Here is a 17958-nt window from a genome sequence, read left to right on the forward strand (position 1 = left end):
GCGAATTAAAATGTTCACAATACTATATAAATGTATAGTAAATTATTTATTAATTATAATAAACAAAATTTGCGGAAAAGAAACACACTGATACAATATCATTCATACGTGTATTATATAAATTAAGATGTGTTTATTCTCTATACTTGAAGAAGATATCTCTCTTTTAATATTATCTTTTTTAAATATTTATATAATAGTATTTTAACACATAAAATATGAATAAGATATAATCGATTAAATCGGGAATTTACCAATAAAGATTAATAAATGATACCACCTTACATACAATTTTCTAAGGCAATCACATTTTTTAATTTTATTAAATTTATATAATTACAGTAATACTGTAACATAATCAAAAAATTAAACAGTTTATAGTATTTACTAATTTATAACAATACGTAAGTAATAAATAATATATTATTCTTTATTTTAATAAAATGCTTTTTTATTTTATTTTATTTTTTTTTTAGAATATTCCATATTATTTTTTTATAAAAGTATATTCATATTATTTCATATTTTTTTTATAAAGGTATATTTAAATCTTGGAATAAAAAATAAAAACCAACATTATTATATTAAAAGACTCATTACATACATTAATAATTTTTATTATTTATTACCACTAAAAATCGTGGGATATGATTACTAATATATATGTATTTTTGTAATATATTTATAATATTGAAAAAAAATAGATAATTATTATATTATACAAAGCGTTTAAGAAAATTTATTTTAATCAACAATAAACAAAAATTATTCTAATTTTCTTTTACTTATTGATTCAGAGTTATTGTCAACAGCTTTCAATGTAACCCGTTTTTTCTATTGACTCGGACCATTTTATAAATTTCATAAGTCTTTGCATCAATTTAATCTCTCGTTGTTAAATTTTCCCTGAAAATTTAACTATTTTATTAAATCATAAAATAAAATAAAACTGAATTGTATGACTATATTAATACGAGGTATTTTAGAGATAACTCATAAATTTAGAAACATCTTATTCCAAGTAAAATCATCATATTATGCATATCCATACTAACTATAAAATAATATCCATAAGACGACGCATTTGAAAAATATCAATTAATTTACACTAACCATTGACTTTTCCTAATAATCGGTATAACAGTTGGGATTGGAAATCCATTAAATGTTGTGCATAAAGATAGAGAATAAGCACCCATATCTTCCCAGATTAACCAATTACCAAGGCTAAGTTCCGGCAATAACACATCTTGAACAATGACATCGAACGAATCGCAAGTCGGTCCCCATAAAGTCGAAAGAAATTTTTCGTTACTCACCGGCTAAATCGCGGTAATAAATTAATTACGTTATTTGTACAGCTATATATAAAAAATACAACATAAATATATATAACATAATATAATCACAAGAAAAATTTAATTACTTCGAAGAGGATTTGCGGAACTCTGGATTTCAAACCCAACAATTCTTCGATGAACGAACTATATGTACCAATGTTAATGTAATACATTCTCGTAATTTTACCGTTTTTACAAGAGAGTTTTTTAGAATGTAAATACGTGGCTAGAGTAAACGCCGAAGTAACGTAGTATCTTCCAGGCTCGCTAATAATTCTTATACTAGGATCAAGATCTTGGATTGCATCATTAATCAGATTGGCGAGCTAAAAAGTTTCAAAAAATTAATCAAAGATTTTGCTATATAAATTGTATATAACGTAAAACGAATTTAAAAAACGCATAAACATACAAAAAAAAACATACTTTGTCAATATTTGTTCCTTTTTCGCCAGAAAAACCACCACCGATATCAATCAATTGTACATCTTTGCAGCCCATAGTTTTAGCGGTTGTGATTAATCGTCTGCACGTATCGATACCCCTGCTAAATGCGTTTAACTCTCCGCATGGGCTACCGACGTGAAAACTAAAGCCGTATAAATTCAGACCGAGATCCATCGTGAGTCGTATCAATCGCACAGCTTCCTCCTCTGATTCGCAACCGAATTTCAATCCGAGATTGCATTCTGAGTTATTCGCGTCGCATTGTATGCGTATGATTATTCTGTCAGATTATTGTATCATACAGAAGCATCAATGTAAACAAAACATGCAAACGATGTTATCATAGCTACAATGACGAATAATATCGCACAGTGATCTTTTATAATACACTCACTTGGCCTCAGGATAAAGATCTTTAATCTTCAAAAGCTCTAATTCGCTGTCGGCCGTCAGTTGGTTAATGTCTACTTTCTTGGCGTATTTGATATGAGACGGACATTTGTACGGATTAGCGAATATAATACGATTAGCTTGCACATTGTATTGCATTACTTGACTGATTTCTTGCTGTTATGATATATGTTAAAAGTAAACTAGATTATAAAAAAGTTAATTTGCTTATAATTTACAGAATTAATAAATTTTATGTAAATATTAAAGAAAAAATTACAAAAATATTATTATTTGAAGAAGAAAATTTGATTTAGAAAATAATAATTAATTTACTTAATTTAAAATATAACAAAGAATCTTCTTGATTAGAAAAGATAATAAAGATCTTTTCCAAATTTAATGTGACAAAGTGAATATATAAGATTGCAGTAAAAGTCGTAATAATTTACCTCGGACGCACAATCAAAGCCAGCATTTAAAGCTGCCAATATTTTTATTACTGTCGGATCAGGATTGCATTTAACCGCTGAAATCAATTGAAAAAAACATTTTTTCTTTCAGTATAAATTTAAATAAAAAAAATTTAAACGATTAAATTTATCGAGTCGATTTATCAAATCGAATATATATCCACATTGTCAAACCGAACCTCGAATCGATCTTGAAACGATCGCATGTTCACATTTGTCGAGCACATTTGCAATATCTTATTAGAAGTCGATATTTCGATAGCAAAAGATTGTTTTCTTTTTATAATGAGAATGCACATTTTACTGAATAGCGATCGAGTTTCGAGCGAGATAAACGAAAACATGAAAAAGTATGAATAAATCAATTCGTTACACAATACTTGATTTAATTCTCATATAATAAATAAGTTTTTATGTATTAAACTTTAAATAGGCAGAGGATAGCGAAATTTAATAAAAATTCATTTAATTGAATTATATATATTAATTTATTTAAATGCAATTAATTAGCATTTAGCAAGATAATTAAATAATTACTAGAATGCTAAAAATCTTGAATACTTACGATTTAAATAAAATAAAACAATGTTTGCATATCTGTGTGTAAAAAAACTCGGATTTGATGTTAAGATATTTAAAATAAAAACAATATTGGTATCTCTGTAAAGAGAATGAGTTAAAACCAAATAATTAATAAAAATAAAAATAATTTATATAATTAAATAATTATTCTATTCTCCTTGAAACAAGAGAATTTTCGAGCATTCTTTTTTTCTTTTTCTCTCTCTCCTCTTTTCCTCTTTTTGTTGCATAAGATTTTGTGATATAAAGTTATGTCTATGCTGCGGCAACTAATTTTTATATTTCACTCGCACAAAATTGCTTTATAGAAAGATTTGATTTGATAAATTTTTTTACGTACTCGTGACGGTGCTCGACTTGAGATTCATCTAAAAATTTCGTTCGAGATTCGCGTCAACAGAGATCCTCCTCTATACCAAAGAAGAATATAATATATAACGTACAATAAACATACCATAGTGTGGAACAACTCTTGGAATCTTGGTAATCCACTCGCGGTGTTTGTTAATAATATCACCTATATCTACAATATAGAAACCGTTTTCTTGATTTTCCGTATCGATTATAGTTTTAATAATGTCCATATTGTCAACTGCGTCATCGAATACTTTAATCTCATTAAAATTGTTCGCTGACATGTTCAAGATAGTATTGACACAATCCGAGCGTAACAAAGTCTCTGCTTGAAATATATTAACTGTGTCTGAAGGAAGAAAACTAGCTTACTTATAAGCATTTCGAAATATTCTGATAAGCATTGTTAGCGTTGAATGCGATTGTACTCATTTTTACGTTTGCTCAGCGATAAGATTCTTTAAAATTACTGCAAGTGTTTATTAATAGAATCACTTTTTATGATAACACAAATTATGAAAAAGATTTGCATCACGCTCATTTATCTATTATTATCATCGATAGAATAACAACACTGCTTAATAGGTAAACAATACTGCTCCTATACAAAAATATGCCATTGCATACGAATATAAAAGCGCGCGAAAGAGACTTGATTCTGACAATGAGAAGAAAAAGGAGAAATATCTCGTCGGTACTTTTATCTCCGGCGCTAACTAGCAAGCCAGTATTCTCTCATTATAAGATTTCCTGCATTAATTTTCATTCTTTTTCTTTCTCTGTTTATATACCCGCAGGGACGCAACAATATATATATGTACGCACACATATATACATAAAACTAAAATGAGGATTAAATGATATGTTATTATTTTTTATCTCTTTTCATATTGCATTAAAATATAGAATTTTAATTGTTTTATATGATATATGTAAAGAAACACAGTTTTAAAATATAATTGTTAATTCTTATGATGCTCATGATAAAACTTATCAGAAATTTGAGCATTACAGTTTTTTGTGTTACAAAAAAATATTCAGATATTTTTAAATAAAAACTTTCAGTCACTTTCTTATCGTATACGATAAATTATGGAAGAAGCGCTCTAGCGCTAACTACATATATGTATAGTTTGTATATACATACATACACACTCACTATGCATCAAAGTACAATAAATAAATTTTATATATATAAACAAGTTATATATAGCTCGCGTGATAGATGTCTGCAATTATAACCAACAACATTGTTGCAAAAAATTCAAATATTATCAAGAAAGATGTGATCAGGGTCATCAATAGATGTTGTAGCATTAACAATATATATAAAATATATTAAATTTTTTTTCTATATGTATCTTTTTTTATACTATTTATCAAATTTAAGACAATATTTTAACAAATATATATTTGCGGGGTATAATTAATTTGAGAGAAAAATTAGAACCTTTCAAAATTTTCATTTAAAATGCATCGTAATCACATGAAACAATAAAAAGAAATACTGATAAAAAAAAACAGCAAATAATAAAAACTCACTCAGGATTACTCTGCCGGCATCTCAGGGAAGCGGGTGTCTCTTTCAAACTTCCTTTTCTCAGATTGTCAGGATCCTCAGCATGTTGATCTGTAATATATAAATTAAATTTTAAAAAATTGTAGCAACGCCCTAAATAATAAATATTTTTTAAAAATATTATTTGAAATTTATAAAAATATTATTGTATGCATTAAATTTTATATTTCATGCAATATAATTAAATAATTTTATTTTCAAAACTCGTTTCGCAATGTTAGATAGTACTGACGTAAAAATTACGAATATTACGAATTATCATTGCAAATTTAAATGCAAACTTACATATATTAGTAATCGTCAGAAAATTATTTTAAATTCGTTTGGTTCAATTTTAATATTTATCTATTTAATAATTTCCCAAAATCCGTTATCTAATTAAAATTACAATAAATAGTTTAAAGTTTAAACTCATTGATGTTATACGCAGCGATGGAGTTACACAGTGTACACAAAAAATAATTATTATACGCATTAAAATTTTCCTTAGAAATTTTTTACAGATAATAATAAATAAATAATAAATTATTTACCTTATGGTTACTCCGCCGTTGCTTGATACCGCCATGGATCTCGCCATCTAACTCTCTTATTTCACCTTCGCTCCTTCGTGTGGCACTTACTAGTAAAAACAATTAATCACAATCAAGCATGCACTCGCAAAAACAAGTAATTACGATTACGCATATCCTAATCACATCCGAATATAGTTAATGAACGCGCAGCACTTTGCACTTCCCACTTTAATGACGGGCGACGCGTATTTGATTATGGTGGGAAAATAACGCGGGAAAAATACCCGAAACTCACGGCATCTCACAAGCGCTCGAGATGTCCCTAGCCGATGTGACTAACTTCACATATACATGCGTACAGCAAAGATTTTAACAAATCATCGATTACTTACACAAACGCTGTATTTATACGTACGCGATCGAAAATTTTTAAAATATGATTTTAATAGATGGCAATTATTGTAAATATATGTGTATTATGAGACAATGATTTATATTTTATATGTAAATTCATATCATGTCAATATCCATAATGGCCGACTATCTAATCCGAAAAAGTCGCTCGATTTTTTTATTCTTATAATTCCAATCTAATATGCCATAAAACTATTAAATATTCTCACAATTTATTCAAAAAAACAATGCTATTGCGAATTATCGTATATATTTGGCTCGATTATCTCTTTGTCGGCTTACCTGTGCGGATATTGTCGAAGCCCGCAATCTTTACGTCTATACGATGCGTCGTTCCCGCGTTGAAAGAGGAAGAAGAAATCACTGTATGCCAGACGTAGCATCTTGAACTAATCGGCATGAAAGGCGCCAGTGAAATTTTTCATATCAGCCAATCAAGTCGAGAGGGCGCGCGAAATCTACCGAAAACCACCGAGCAGTTTCGAACAATTTAGCGCGAGGATTCAAAATCGTTTGAAGTCATTATGCAAATAAACGTAATACGAGATCGAAAATATAACATTTTTCCTTGAAAATCACGTGAAAATGGATATTTTACAGGTTAATACTCTTTCGAATTTTAGCGAGATCTCTAACTATATTCTTTTGCGATATAAAAATTATACTTTTTACATGGATAAAAAAGAGGGATTACATTTCTCTCCATCTACATAATCTAAATCTAAAGATTAGCGATCAGTAATATTAATCGATATTTATAGGCAAGGTGTTATATAAAAAGATTTTTTATTATTTGAAAGAAAATTACACGTATACGCAATTGTACGTAACAATATAATTCGCGTTTTTGTGAACACAAAAAGTCGCCATCACGCCATCTGCCAGCGAATTGGGTCATTATTATTGTCAGTACGTATCAGTGATTCGTGAAGTCGCGTGGAGTTGCGAGATATATTTTGAGCGAACTTCTACATTGTTAAAAAATTCACATTATGCTGTAATTATACGTGCTACCTTCCCTGAGAACGGTATCCGAGCTCGAGCTTCGAAAACGCAAACATCGGCGTCGACGCGTCAACGCTACACGAGAAAGCTTTAGAAACGTGCGGCGCACCAAATTGCCAGTGTGTCCGGTAGCAAAATGGCAGCGAGTGATTCTACCACGGACGACAGCCTTTACCCGATTGCGGTTCTGATCGATGAACTAAAAAACGAGGACGTCCAGGTAATTGTTGTTTACGATGATTATGAAGAATGAATTTTCTATTTCCTCCTCTTCTTCCGAAATGTTCGTTTCCCGTCATCTGATCTCTAAACAAAGCCGACATAGCGATACTAGCGGAAAGAAAAACTAGTAATATCCTTCATGGAATTTGTGCACGATATATAACGATCTCAAAGATAATAGTTTATAGAATTGAAAACGCGTTGGTGCAATTGTTTAAAATAGAGAAGTCTTTTAAAGATTAAAAATTTTTAGATTTAGAGTACGACACAATTTTTATTGCTATTTCTACATATGTTGATATACATTATAAGCATTCTTATAAGTTATTCTTTTCATTACAGCTACGTCTCAATTCTATCAAGAAGCTATCAACAATTGCACTTGCATTAGGTATTGAACGAACACGGAGCGAGCTAATACCATTTTTAACAGAGACTATTTACGATGAAGATGAAGTCCTTCTTGCATTGGCTGAGCAACTCGGCACATTTACTCCTCTCGTTGGTGGACCAGAATATGTGCATTGTTTATTGGTAATAGCAATAGATTTTTTTGGACAGTGTTTAACATAAGTATCAGATTTATTTCAGTAATTTGTCTTATTTGTTCTATCAAAGAAATATAAATTCTAAATTTTTAATGTAGCCACCATTAGAATCTCTGGCCACTGTCGAAGAAACTGTGGTTCGTGATAAAGCAGTGGAATCTTTAAGAAATATTGCAAGCCAACACAGTCCTGCAGATTTGGAAGAGCATTTTGTTCCTTTGGTGCAGCGCTTAGCTTCAGGAGACTGGTTTACGTCAAGAACATCAGCATGTGGATTATTCAGTGTTTGCTATACAAGAGTGAGTCCAACAATCAAAGGTAATTGTACAATAATTTTATCTCTCTTGCAAATCCATGCTGGATAAGTTTTTAACACAGAATAAATATGAAAACATGTTGAAAACTTGAATTTTACAGCGGAATTGCGAAATCATTTTCGCAGCTTGTGCCAGGATGATACACCCATGGCACGCCGATCAGCTGCTTCTAAATTAGGTGAATTTGCAAAAGTTGTGGAAATCGAATATCTTAAATCAGATTTAATTCCCATGTTTGTTATTCTTGCTCAGGATGAACAAGTAAGTTCATTAAAATTATGGAATTTCCCAATTCTTTTCATGTTGATTATTATACCTGCACTAACAATTTTACAGGATTCAGTTCGTCTTTTGGCTGTTGAAGCTTGTGTTAGTATTGCAGCATTGTTACAACAAGAAGATGTTGAACAGTTGGTTATGCCTACACTTCGGCAATGTGCTAGTGATCAATCATGGCGCGTTCGTTATATGGTGGCAGACAAATTTACAGATGTATGTATTGCTGTTTAAAACTTAAATTTTATTCTAAAACTTTTTTTAGAGAATATAAGAATGCTATATTCTTATGTGAGAAATTTATATATTATTTTATTTTCTATCGATGAATATATATATGTATATACTTTTTTTTTACAGCTTCAAAAGGCCGTTGGTCCAGAAATAACAAAAACAGATCTTGTGCCAGCATTTCAAGTATTATTAAAGGATATTGAAGCAGAAGTGCGGGCTGCAGCTGCTGATAAAGTTCGCGATTTCTGTCAGAATCTTGATCAATTTAATCAGGAGTCCATAATAATGACAAATATATTACCTATAGTTAAAGAACTAGTAGCAGATCCAAATCAACATGTAAAGTCAGCTTTAGCAAGCGTGATCATGGGATTGAGTCCCATACTTGGAAAGCATAAGTAAAAACAAAATAAATAATTTTGATACATTGTTACAAGATACAACAATTGATTGATAATAACGTTTAATACTTTTGCAGCACAATCGAACATCTATTACCTTTATTCTTATCCCAGCTTAGAGATGAATGTCCAGAGGTACGACTCAATATTATTAGTAACCTGGAATGCGTTAATGAAGTTATTGGCATACAACAACTTTCACAATCCCTGTTACCTGCCATTGTGGAATTAGCTGAGGATTCTAAATGGCGTGTGCGACTAGCTATTATTGAGTAATTATATATGTTAATTTATTTAATTTATACTATTGGAGTCAAAAGAAAAGAATAAGATAGCAATATACTTTACTATTGATTTATGGCATTTTAGATATATGCCATTATTAGCTGGACAGCTTGGAGTAGAATTTTTTGACGAGAAATTAAATTCTTTATGTATGACTTGGTTGGTGGACCATGTTTATGCGATTCGAGAAGCAGCTACTTTAAATCTGAAAAAACTAGTAGAAAAGTTTGGTCCCGAATGGGCACAGAATACAGTAATACCCAAAGTCTTGGCTATGTCTAGGGATCAGAACTATCTTCACAGAATGACATGCTTGTTCTGCATTAATGTAAGCTTATTGCGTCATAACATGTATTCAAAAAAGCAAAAATCAATTTATACAATTTTTATAATAGGTTCTAGCTGAAGTATGTGGCCCAGAGATAACAACAAAGGTAATGCTTCCAACGGTATTGACAATGGCTACTGATAACGTTGCAAATGTAAGATTTAATGTCGCCAAAACTTTCCAACGAATTGGACCTTTTCTCGAACCTTCAGCGGTCCAGACTCAAGTAAAACCTATTCTCGATAAACTGAACACTGATAGCGACGTGGATGTAAAGTACTTTGCTTCAGAAGCAATTGCTGGCATTGCAGGTAAAAATATATTGCTATACCTTGTTAAAATTTATTGAATAAATAATTATCTAAATTCGCATGTGCGTGCGCTCGCGCGCGCGCGCGCGCGTGTGTGTGTGTGTGTGTAGAATTAGAACAGAAAATCATTTATTATTTTCTGTTCTAATCATATTTAATTTTGATTGTGTTAATGTTTCAGCGTAGGTTGAACAACATAGAATGCATTTATCATGTATCCACAACATATTCAACTTAAAAATTTGAGATAAAAATAACATCCCACAATACTTCACTATACATGATAATAGGTAATATTAATGCACAATCATTAAGCAGACTTTGACGCGACACAAAGGCATATAAATTCTAATTAGTAGATTATATTAAATAAATCATATAAATCATATTTTTCTTAAGTTATGTTGTATTTCTATACCTATTATTACATTAATGAGTACAATATACAATTTAATTTGTAACATGTATTTCTCATACATACTCGAGTGTTTTAAAAAATAATATAATACAATAAAAAATATCTTTCTCGGAATCATTTCTACAATAAAATACCTATTCACAAACTGTACTTCTGCTTTTTCAAACATTTATTATATATAATTAAGAAGAGAAAGAAAGAGAGAGAGAAAATGAGTTTTTGTTACAATTTATTTTATTATATAACCATTAATATAGATATCTTACATTATACGATATTATCACAGCTTATTACTATTATTGTGTTTAATAAATTTCTGATACATATATTTATTAAATTTGATAATTATAAATGTAAGATACACCGGTATTATGAGGACAATATATTTATCATATAATATAATATTCAACTTTTATCCATACAATAACATAAAAAAAAAATTAATTATTCGTCTTTAGATTTACATATATAGTAAAAAAAAAGAAAAGAAAATACACCCTTTCATCAAATAGAATAAAATGTTATCTAACAGTTACAATTTTTGATTTATATGCATAAAAGTATGATGTAGCAATATCAGATACAACTCCAAACAATAAGATCCAATCAATATATAACTTTTAACATAATTAACATGTACTACTATGCAATAAAATAATAAGAATAATAATGAGTACTAAGGAATAAATGAATTTTATTCATTTACTTATTGCAGATGAGCACACTATTGTTGCACAATTTCATGTTTTTATGATATAAGAATATACTTGTATTAACCACTATTAACCATATTATATATATGGTATATACTACATTTTCTTGAACTTTTTAAAATATTGTTTTACAGAAAATATAATTATTATACCAGAAAAAATATAAGCCGAGTTTTTTTGTATTAAAGTTTAAACTTAATATTTATATGGGATCTTTAATCATTACTGTATTATTAATGTTCTTGAATTATCTTTAAAATTATTAGTATATCAATAACAATAGAATTAGAATTACATAGCATAATACATGATATATAATACATTATTATTTTAACACAAAACGTTATAGAAGAAATAAATCCCTAAACAAGATGTTCAAAATTTTTTATCAGTTTATATATGTATATAGTATATAGCTCATATATATGTAACTATAAATTACGCACTCAAATTATATTATCTACATTTTATGTATGTAAAGACCCTTAAAAAGGAAACAATGTTAATTTTAACACTCTATAAAATAATATTCGTAATTGCAAATTCTAATGTAACTAAATTGTTAATTTAACTGTTTAAGATATATAATCTAGTCATAATTCTTAGTCATCATCATACAACTGGGACATTTCAATTTTATGCTATTACATCTCTTTTTTAGTATAATCTATAATATAGCAGTTTTGTTTTTATTATGAGCTTATATAGATTGTTATTTAATCTAATAATACATCTTTTAATAAAAAAAAGGATACAATAATCGGAAATAAAAAAGAATTTGTAAAATTAAATCTACAGACCTTTTTTTCTATCAAAGGAGGTATATAATTATTTATATATAAAAGAAAGATAGAACCTATTATGCATTTATGTTATAATCTACGGAGTGAACCGCGTAAAATGTGACAAGTGAATAATTTCAAAAATGTTGATGATTTAAAAACATTATATTAGGCAAAATTGTAATATTTTAAAGCGCATATATTTTTCGAATATTTATTTTTTTCTATGTGAAGCTATCAAGAAAATATTAACAATACAATTGCTTTTCCAGTATTTATGTCTTTGATTAGCACTGAATGGCTATAATCATTATTCGTTTTAATATGAATTGTAATTAGGCATTTCAAAAATATATATAATTTTATTTAGAAAAAAAACGATCCTTTAATTCCCTGGGGCATTGCATAGAAATAATATATCTAATAACGTATATATTCTGAAACACTGCAACTTTGCCTAATAATATTTTTTTCATCAATATTTTTGAAAATATCTACTTGTCAAGTTTTACATGTGTCTGTATAATGTGTGATCTTATATATGTATACTATTATACATGACACTATTGATATATAATATTTGTATTTTTCGCGCGTATACTTATCAATAAATTTTTGAATAAGTATTAACAATTAGTAAGTTACTCAATTAACATAAATTACCTAATTCACATAATTATAAATACTTAGGTATAAATTGCACTAATGATATAATATCTTATTGATATCTATGTTCAAAAACCGTTGTCTCTTTAAACATTACAATTGCTTATGATGAATGCTACTACTATATGTATTTTATATATATACTAGTTCTCTCAAAGCAATTTTTTGAAACAGTTGATATATCAGATAAATTCTAATGATACTCTTCTTTACGAATGTGAAATATATAATATATAAAATATATATATAGAAAAAATATACTAACAAAATAATTAAAGTAATTGGAGTTATATAACTTATTTTTATCCATCTTATGAAATCTTGCAAATATTTTGTAATGCAATATATTATATACATTATATATAATGTAAAATATGTGATCTCTCTCTATACCCAAAATTAGTTTTATGTATAATCAATTAATCAGGAGACATAAAATATAAAAGTTTGGCAACTGTTTTATCCTTTCGTGAAATTGTAGGCATGGTACATTTCTTCTTAATATTTTATCTACGTTTTATAAAATAACAAAGTTATTTTACAAAAAGTATATAAAAATTCTGATTGAGAAAATGTACTGCGTCTTAATCTTTGTCACTATATATATATATATATATATATGTTTATGTTTATAAAAACAAATATACACATCTACATTATTATTTAATTTTCCTATCTTGAATTTATTTCAAGAAGGAAGCATACCTATGTTTTATAATGCAATGGCAAGTATAGATTATATTGTAGCCACATCCGATTTTGTTACATCCACAGAAATTGTGTGACTAATTGTTGTAACATGTGCAGTCCCACTACTCTCACTATCACTGTTAACGATATTTAACGACGAGATTTTGGCCCGTTGATATGCTACAACAGTGTTCAAGCTCAAGAATCTGGAACAAGCAACTTTAATTGCATAAACTGAACAACGCCAATGTTAAAATTTTAAAGAAGATTAGCATTTACTCCTACCTTATGCAGACGTACATAATCAATAATGCAGTTCCGGCTGCGAGCATTCTGATGATGGGTCCTTCTACAAGTTGAATAACTACCCACGCGGCAGCAGAAGATGCACACATCATGGTAACAATAGCAATAGTTTGTAGACAATGGCGTGGAGTTAAACTATTTTGCCAATCTAATCGACTGGCATGTTCAACATTGTATTTTGCATTGCAAACTTTACAAATGAGGCTGTCAGCATTGACAGAACTCTAAAAAGGAGAAAATTATAATTTACAAAATGCAATGTGTTCAAAAAGCAACTTTTATCTAAAAGACATTAGACATAGTAACTATCTTACCTCGACAAGCCAACGACGCAAACAATCATGATGTACAGCACTTACATCACCTCTACAATGGCATGGTTGTATTAATGGACCAGCATCTTGTCTATCACTATCATAACAAATCCAACAATCTTTGCTATTGATTGATGCTGCGTCTGTAGAAAGGAACGCAGTATCTTGGGACGTACTCTTTTCTTGCAGTTCAATTTCTTTTATGTGTTTCCCCTGATCCAGGTCCAATCTTTTCAATATACGCTTCGGATTTAGAATCCACAATTGTTCCGGACTAAAAATTTAAAAAATGACATCGTAAATATATGCAAGTATATTATTAAAAAAAAAAAAAAGAAAAGAAATTTTATATAATATATACGTAAAAAATATAGTTCACATACCTCATGCAATTCCACAAAACACAAGGAAACCACAGTGCTACGCCAACTTCAATAACACGAAATACAACATCATGCCAATTCCTGCTGTACAATGGCACTCTAAAGATATAAATAAAAATGTATAAGTTAAGACAAATTCAGATATTGCATAACTTATATGTTATATATATGGAATTACTTATGATATACACATACATACATATATATATATATATATATATATATATTTCTCTCTTTATTTTCTTACTTTGTTTTCCAAAATTCACTGAGAGTCTCACTGAATAGAAAACCGACAATTATGAACAGCATAAACGCTTGAGAGAGTAATCCAAATCTTGATTGATGTAGTTGGGATGTATTCACTTGTTGCATATGCAAAGGCTCTGCTGATGTAGATGGAACTGGATCGAATAATTTTGCTGTTACTTGATCCTCCGCATGGACCTTTATTTCATCAGCTATACGTTTATTTGTTGCAATGGAAGCAACTCTATATTCATTTAAGAATCCACCACGAACCTAAATTAAAAGTATCATAAATAACTTGAGAGTTTGAGCTGCAATAATATAAAATGTTATGATATAAAGAAACACACCTTGAAAAAGACTTCCACTCCATATATCAAAAATAAAACCACTACAATGAACAGGAGCACTGCATAACAACCATTAAATACATGTGTATAGAAACTCTAAAAGATATCGAAAAAGAATTTTATAAATAATTTTATTTTGATCAAATATGTATGCATACATATTACTCTATTTTATTTTTCATTCTGTTGCTTACTTGATCTTCCTGTGAATATTTTTGAGCTGTGATAAATTCCGCTAATAGAAGGGAATATGTTATTATATTGAAGACAACAAAAGCCAGAAAAGATTTTGATAAAAACTGAGGTTTGTCCCATCGAATGTCTCTGAGATGAAATACTTCGGCCCAAAAACAGACAATCAATGATGATCCACTCAAAAGTAATGGATAATATGCTGATAGCAAACTTCTGGACCATCCTTCTTTGAAAGAAGTCTGTAAAAACATTAAAAATGTATTAAAATATGTGAGAAAAATTTTCTCTAATAAAATATAATATTTGTTTATACATACCGGTGATGTAAAATATGCACCTCGTATAACTGATGCAAGAAAAACTACAAAGTATAACACTTTTTGAGTAGTAACCCTGCATGCTCTCAAAAATGATGGTGCCTTCATTCTTTGCCATTCAGCAACAATGCACATGACAAGTTGTATCAAGCAAACAAAAGCTAATAAAAAAAAGATTGTAGCAAAAGCAACATAATAACTTAGATTTGGAATATGACATTCCGGGCCATCAAATTGAATCTAAAACAAAATAATAATTAAATGAAATTGATATCATCTTGGGATGATTTAACGTAGGAAATAAAATAAATTATTACCTCGCATAAGCAAGTTCCATTGTGGCATTCCCCATGACCAGAGCAATTCTCAATTCCACAACTATTGTTCCAAGCCATCATACCAAATTTAACTAATATAGACAATGGATTTTGTGTACTTAGTGCGATCACTTGTTCCATGATCGCTCGATACAGAGCAACTGCTCTGATACAATCTCTGGAAAACTGTTTTAAAATACAAATCACTTATCTTAATTGTTCTTTTTATTGTACATTTAAATTATAGACAATATTAAAAATAAATAAGATTGTTTTCTAAAGAATGTACAAGAAATTTGTAATATAATTCCTAGAATCATGGAATTATTTGAAGATAAAAATTGATAAAAATTTGGAAGAAAAAGCATATTACAGATCTATAGTAAATCTTAAAAATCTTAAAAACTTTTTCAGCATTATTTAAACTTTTTTAATTTCAGCACAAATTAATAAGTTGGAAGGGAAGTAATGTAAATATTCTCAATAGAGGACTTTAGTATGTTTTATTAGAAACAAAAAAAAGTAAAAATAAAAAAGTAACAACGACGTTACTTTCCTTTCAACCCAATATTTATGCACAAAATAATTTAAATTTATTGTATGTGACAAAAAAATTGTGTTAAAACACGATTACACATATACATCACATATTGTTCATATTTATCTTTTACATAAATAAATAAAAACGAGAGAGAGAGATAAGTTCGTTGATAAAACAACAATGATATCGATTCACATATTCCTACAGATATACTGATATATTTAGATTATACTTCGCTCGAGGGAAAATTTGCATAAAATACACTGATAACGAACAATAAACATCACATACACTTGAACAGCAAAATTAATTCTTCCTATCGGGAAAATGATGATTCTTTCCCATTAATATTAATCAATATTGTGTGCCTAATGTTGTGCACAGGTCTTGCCGTGAGTACAAAGTGAGTACAAGCGTACGGAATGACGCGAGGACAAGCGTCGCGTTACGCGTTACATTAGTCAACTGTCACTGGTCACTGGTCACTGTTGGTGTTGCTGTTGGTCACTGTTGCTTGTCTGCGCAACGAAACGTCGCATCAAGCTACGTATCGACCTCAATTCTTCAGAGATGCAGTCCATCAAAAATCAATCACGTCCAAACAATTGCATCGGATAAAAAACGGAGAATCTTTTCTTGATACTCCATAATTCCTATGCATTTCGTACAGCTTTGAATCCTTTTGATGATATAAATTCTTTACTTGAGAGACCATCTAATTCCGGTCATAAAACCACCATCGACGAAAATAGAATGCCTGATTTCGATGAGGCATTAGAATTGATTTGTCCAACTCCCTCGCCAATGATAGATCTGTATTTGTCGATTATATCCAATTTTGTCAGAATTTTTTTTTAAATATATCTATATATCAAATTATGTGCATTCGACGAAATTATATGTTGCCGATGTGTTGAAACGCAAATTCCTTAGATTTATCTTTTTCTCAGCGAACCTTTAACTCCTTTTTTCTCTCTCTCTAAAGCTCTATCACGTGTTTCATATCGCGACGAAAAAAAAGAAACATAAAGAATCCAACGCAAGATCTATTTGTCTTGTTTCTTTCTTCTAAAAACTCAGGTTTTTTTTGTATTTTTTTCTCCAACTATACGTTTATCTCATTTCAAATGTAGAAAGTTCTAGAGAGTGCAAGCAAAACGAACAGACCTGAGATCTCTATTGTGTTTTGGAAACAGGTTTGAAGTCTGAAGTATAATACCAACATGGCTTTGACGTCATTTTAACGAGTATTGTGGCAGACGGTCGATATTTGTCTAATTGTCGAAATTGGTTGAAATATTCTTTAAAGTCAACCGTATCCAGTTCGTTAGTAAACATAAACGAAATTATTCGAGGCAAGATATTATTTTGACTTAATTATCTTTAGTTTGCGATTCATAGAGTATCTTCTCAAAAGAATAAACTCGCTAAGTATATCATGAAACATTATATAATATATATTTCGCGTCAGATATATAAAACATTACAGTATAAAACATTACATTATTTAAATGCAAATTGTATATCGTAACACTTTTATAAAAGAGAGAGAGAGAGACAGAGCTCCAAAAATATTTCAATTATTGTCTCTCTTTAAAGATTGTAAACTACATACTTTTTATAACTCCATATCAAAAACTGATAAAATTAAATAAGTGCTAATAGGTGTAATTTATATTTAATAGTAAGATATCCAATG

The 17958-nt window shown here is 29.1% G+C and overlaps 3 protein-coding genes across 5 annotated transcripts; 1 reads left to right on the plus strand and 2 right to left on the minus strand.

Moving 5' to 3' along the window:
* Positions 1–660: 660 nt before the first annotated feature.
* On the minus strand, positions 661–6434 carry LOC138938187 (ornithine decarboxylase-like). Of its 2 annotated transcripts, none has more exons than XM_070304992.1 (10): positions 6377–6434; positions 5699–5787; positions 5129–5216; positions 3687–3911; positions 2630–2706; positions 2182–2354; positions 1767–2067; positions 1427–1666; positions 1114–1322; positions 661–906 (listed from the first exon to the last, which is right to left on the minus strand). In XM_070304992.1, exons 4-10 carry the CDS (start codon positions 3868–3870, stop codon positions 882–884), a joined length of 1209 nt encoding a protein of 402 aa, XP_070161093.1. In that variant the 5' UTR covers positions 3871–3911; positions 5129–5216; positions 5699–5787; positions 6377–6434; the 3' UTR covers positions 661–881. The 2 variants fall into 2 exon arrangements, with proteins under 2 accessions (XP_070161093.1, XP_070161092.1); XM_070304991.1 differs by having other exon boundaries at positions 3687–3935.
* Positions 6435–7017: 583 nt separating this feature from the next.
* Positions 7018–10593, plus strand: Pp2a-29b (Protein phosphatase PP2A regulatory subunit A). 2 transcript variants are annotated; one of them, XM_070304790.1, is made up of 10 exons: positions 7018–7319; positions 7664–7855; positions 7968–8187; positions 8287–8447; positions 8523–8678; positions 8823–9094; positions 9175–9369; positions 9467–9710; positions 9778–10021; positions 10203–10593. In XM_070304790.1, exons 1-10 carry the CDS (start codon positions 7236–7238, stop codon positions 10205–10207), a joined length of 1773 nt encoding a protein of 590 aa, XP_070160891.1. In that variant the 5' UTR covers positions 7018–7235; the 3' UTR covers positions 10208–10593. The 2 variants fall into 2 exon arrangements, with proteins under 2 accessions (XP_070160891.1, XP_070160892.1); XM_070304791.1 differs by having other exon boundaries at positions 10208–10591.
* On the minus strand, positions 10546–16997 carry LOC138938063 (uncharacterized). Its single transcript, XM_070304792.1, has 10 exons — positions 16551–16997; positions 15719–15904; positions 15402–15641; positions 15084–15323; positions 14890–14985; positions 14541–14812; positions 14294–14392; positions 13911–14184; positions 13576–13820; positions 10546–13496 (listed from the first exon to the last, which is right to left on the minus strand). The coding sequence occupies exons 2-10, from the start codon at positions 15857–15859 to the stop codon at positions 13337–13339; spliced, it is 1767 nt and encodes a 588-aa protein (XP_070160893.1). The 5' UTR covers positions 15860–15904; positions 16551–16997; the 3' UTR covers positions 10546–13336.
* Positions 16998–17958: the final 961 nt, after the last annotated feature.

Source organism: Polyergus mexicanus, unplaced genomic scaffold (genome assembly GCF_030449975.1).
Source record: "Polyergus mexicanus isolate NDT 795.1 unplaced genomic scaffold, iyPolMexi1.0 SCAF_12, whole genome shotgun sequence".
Taxonomy (NCBI): Eukaryota; Metazoa; Arthropoda; class Insecta; order Hymenoptera; family Formicidae; genus Polyergus; species Polyergus mexicanus.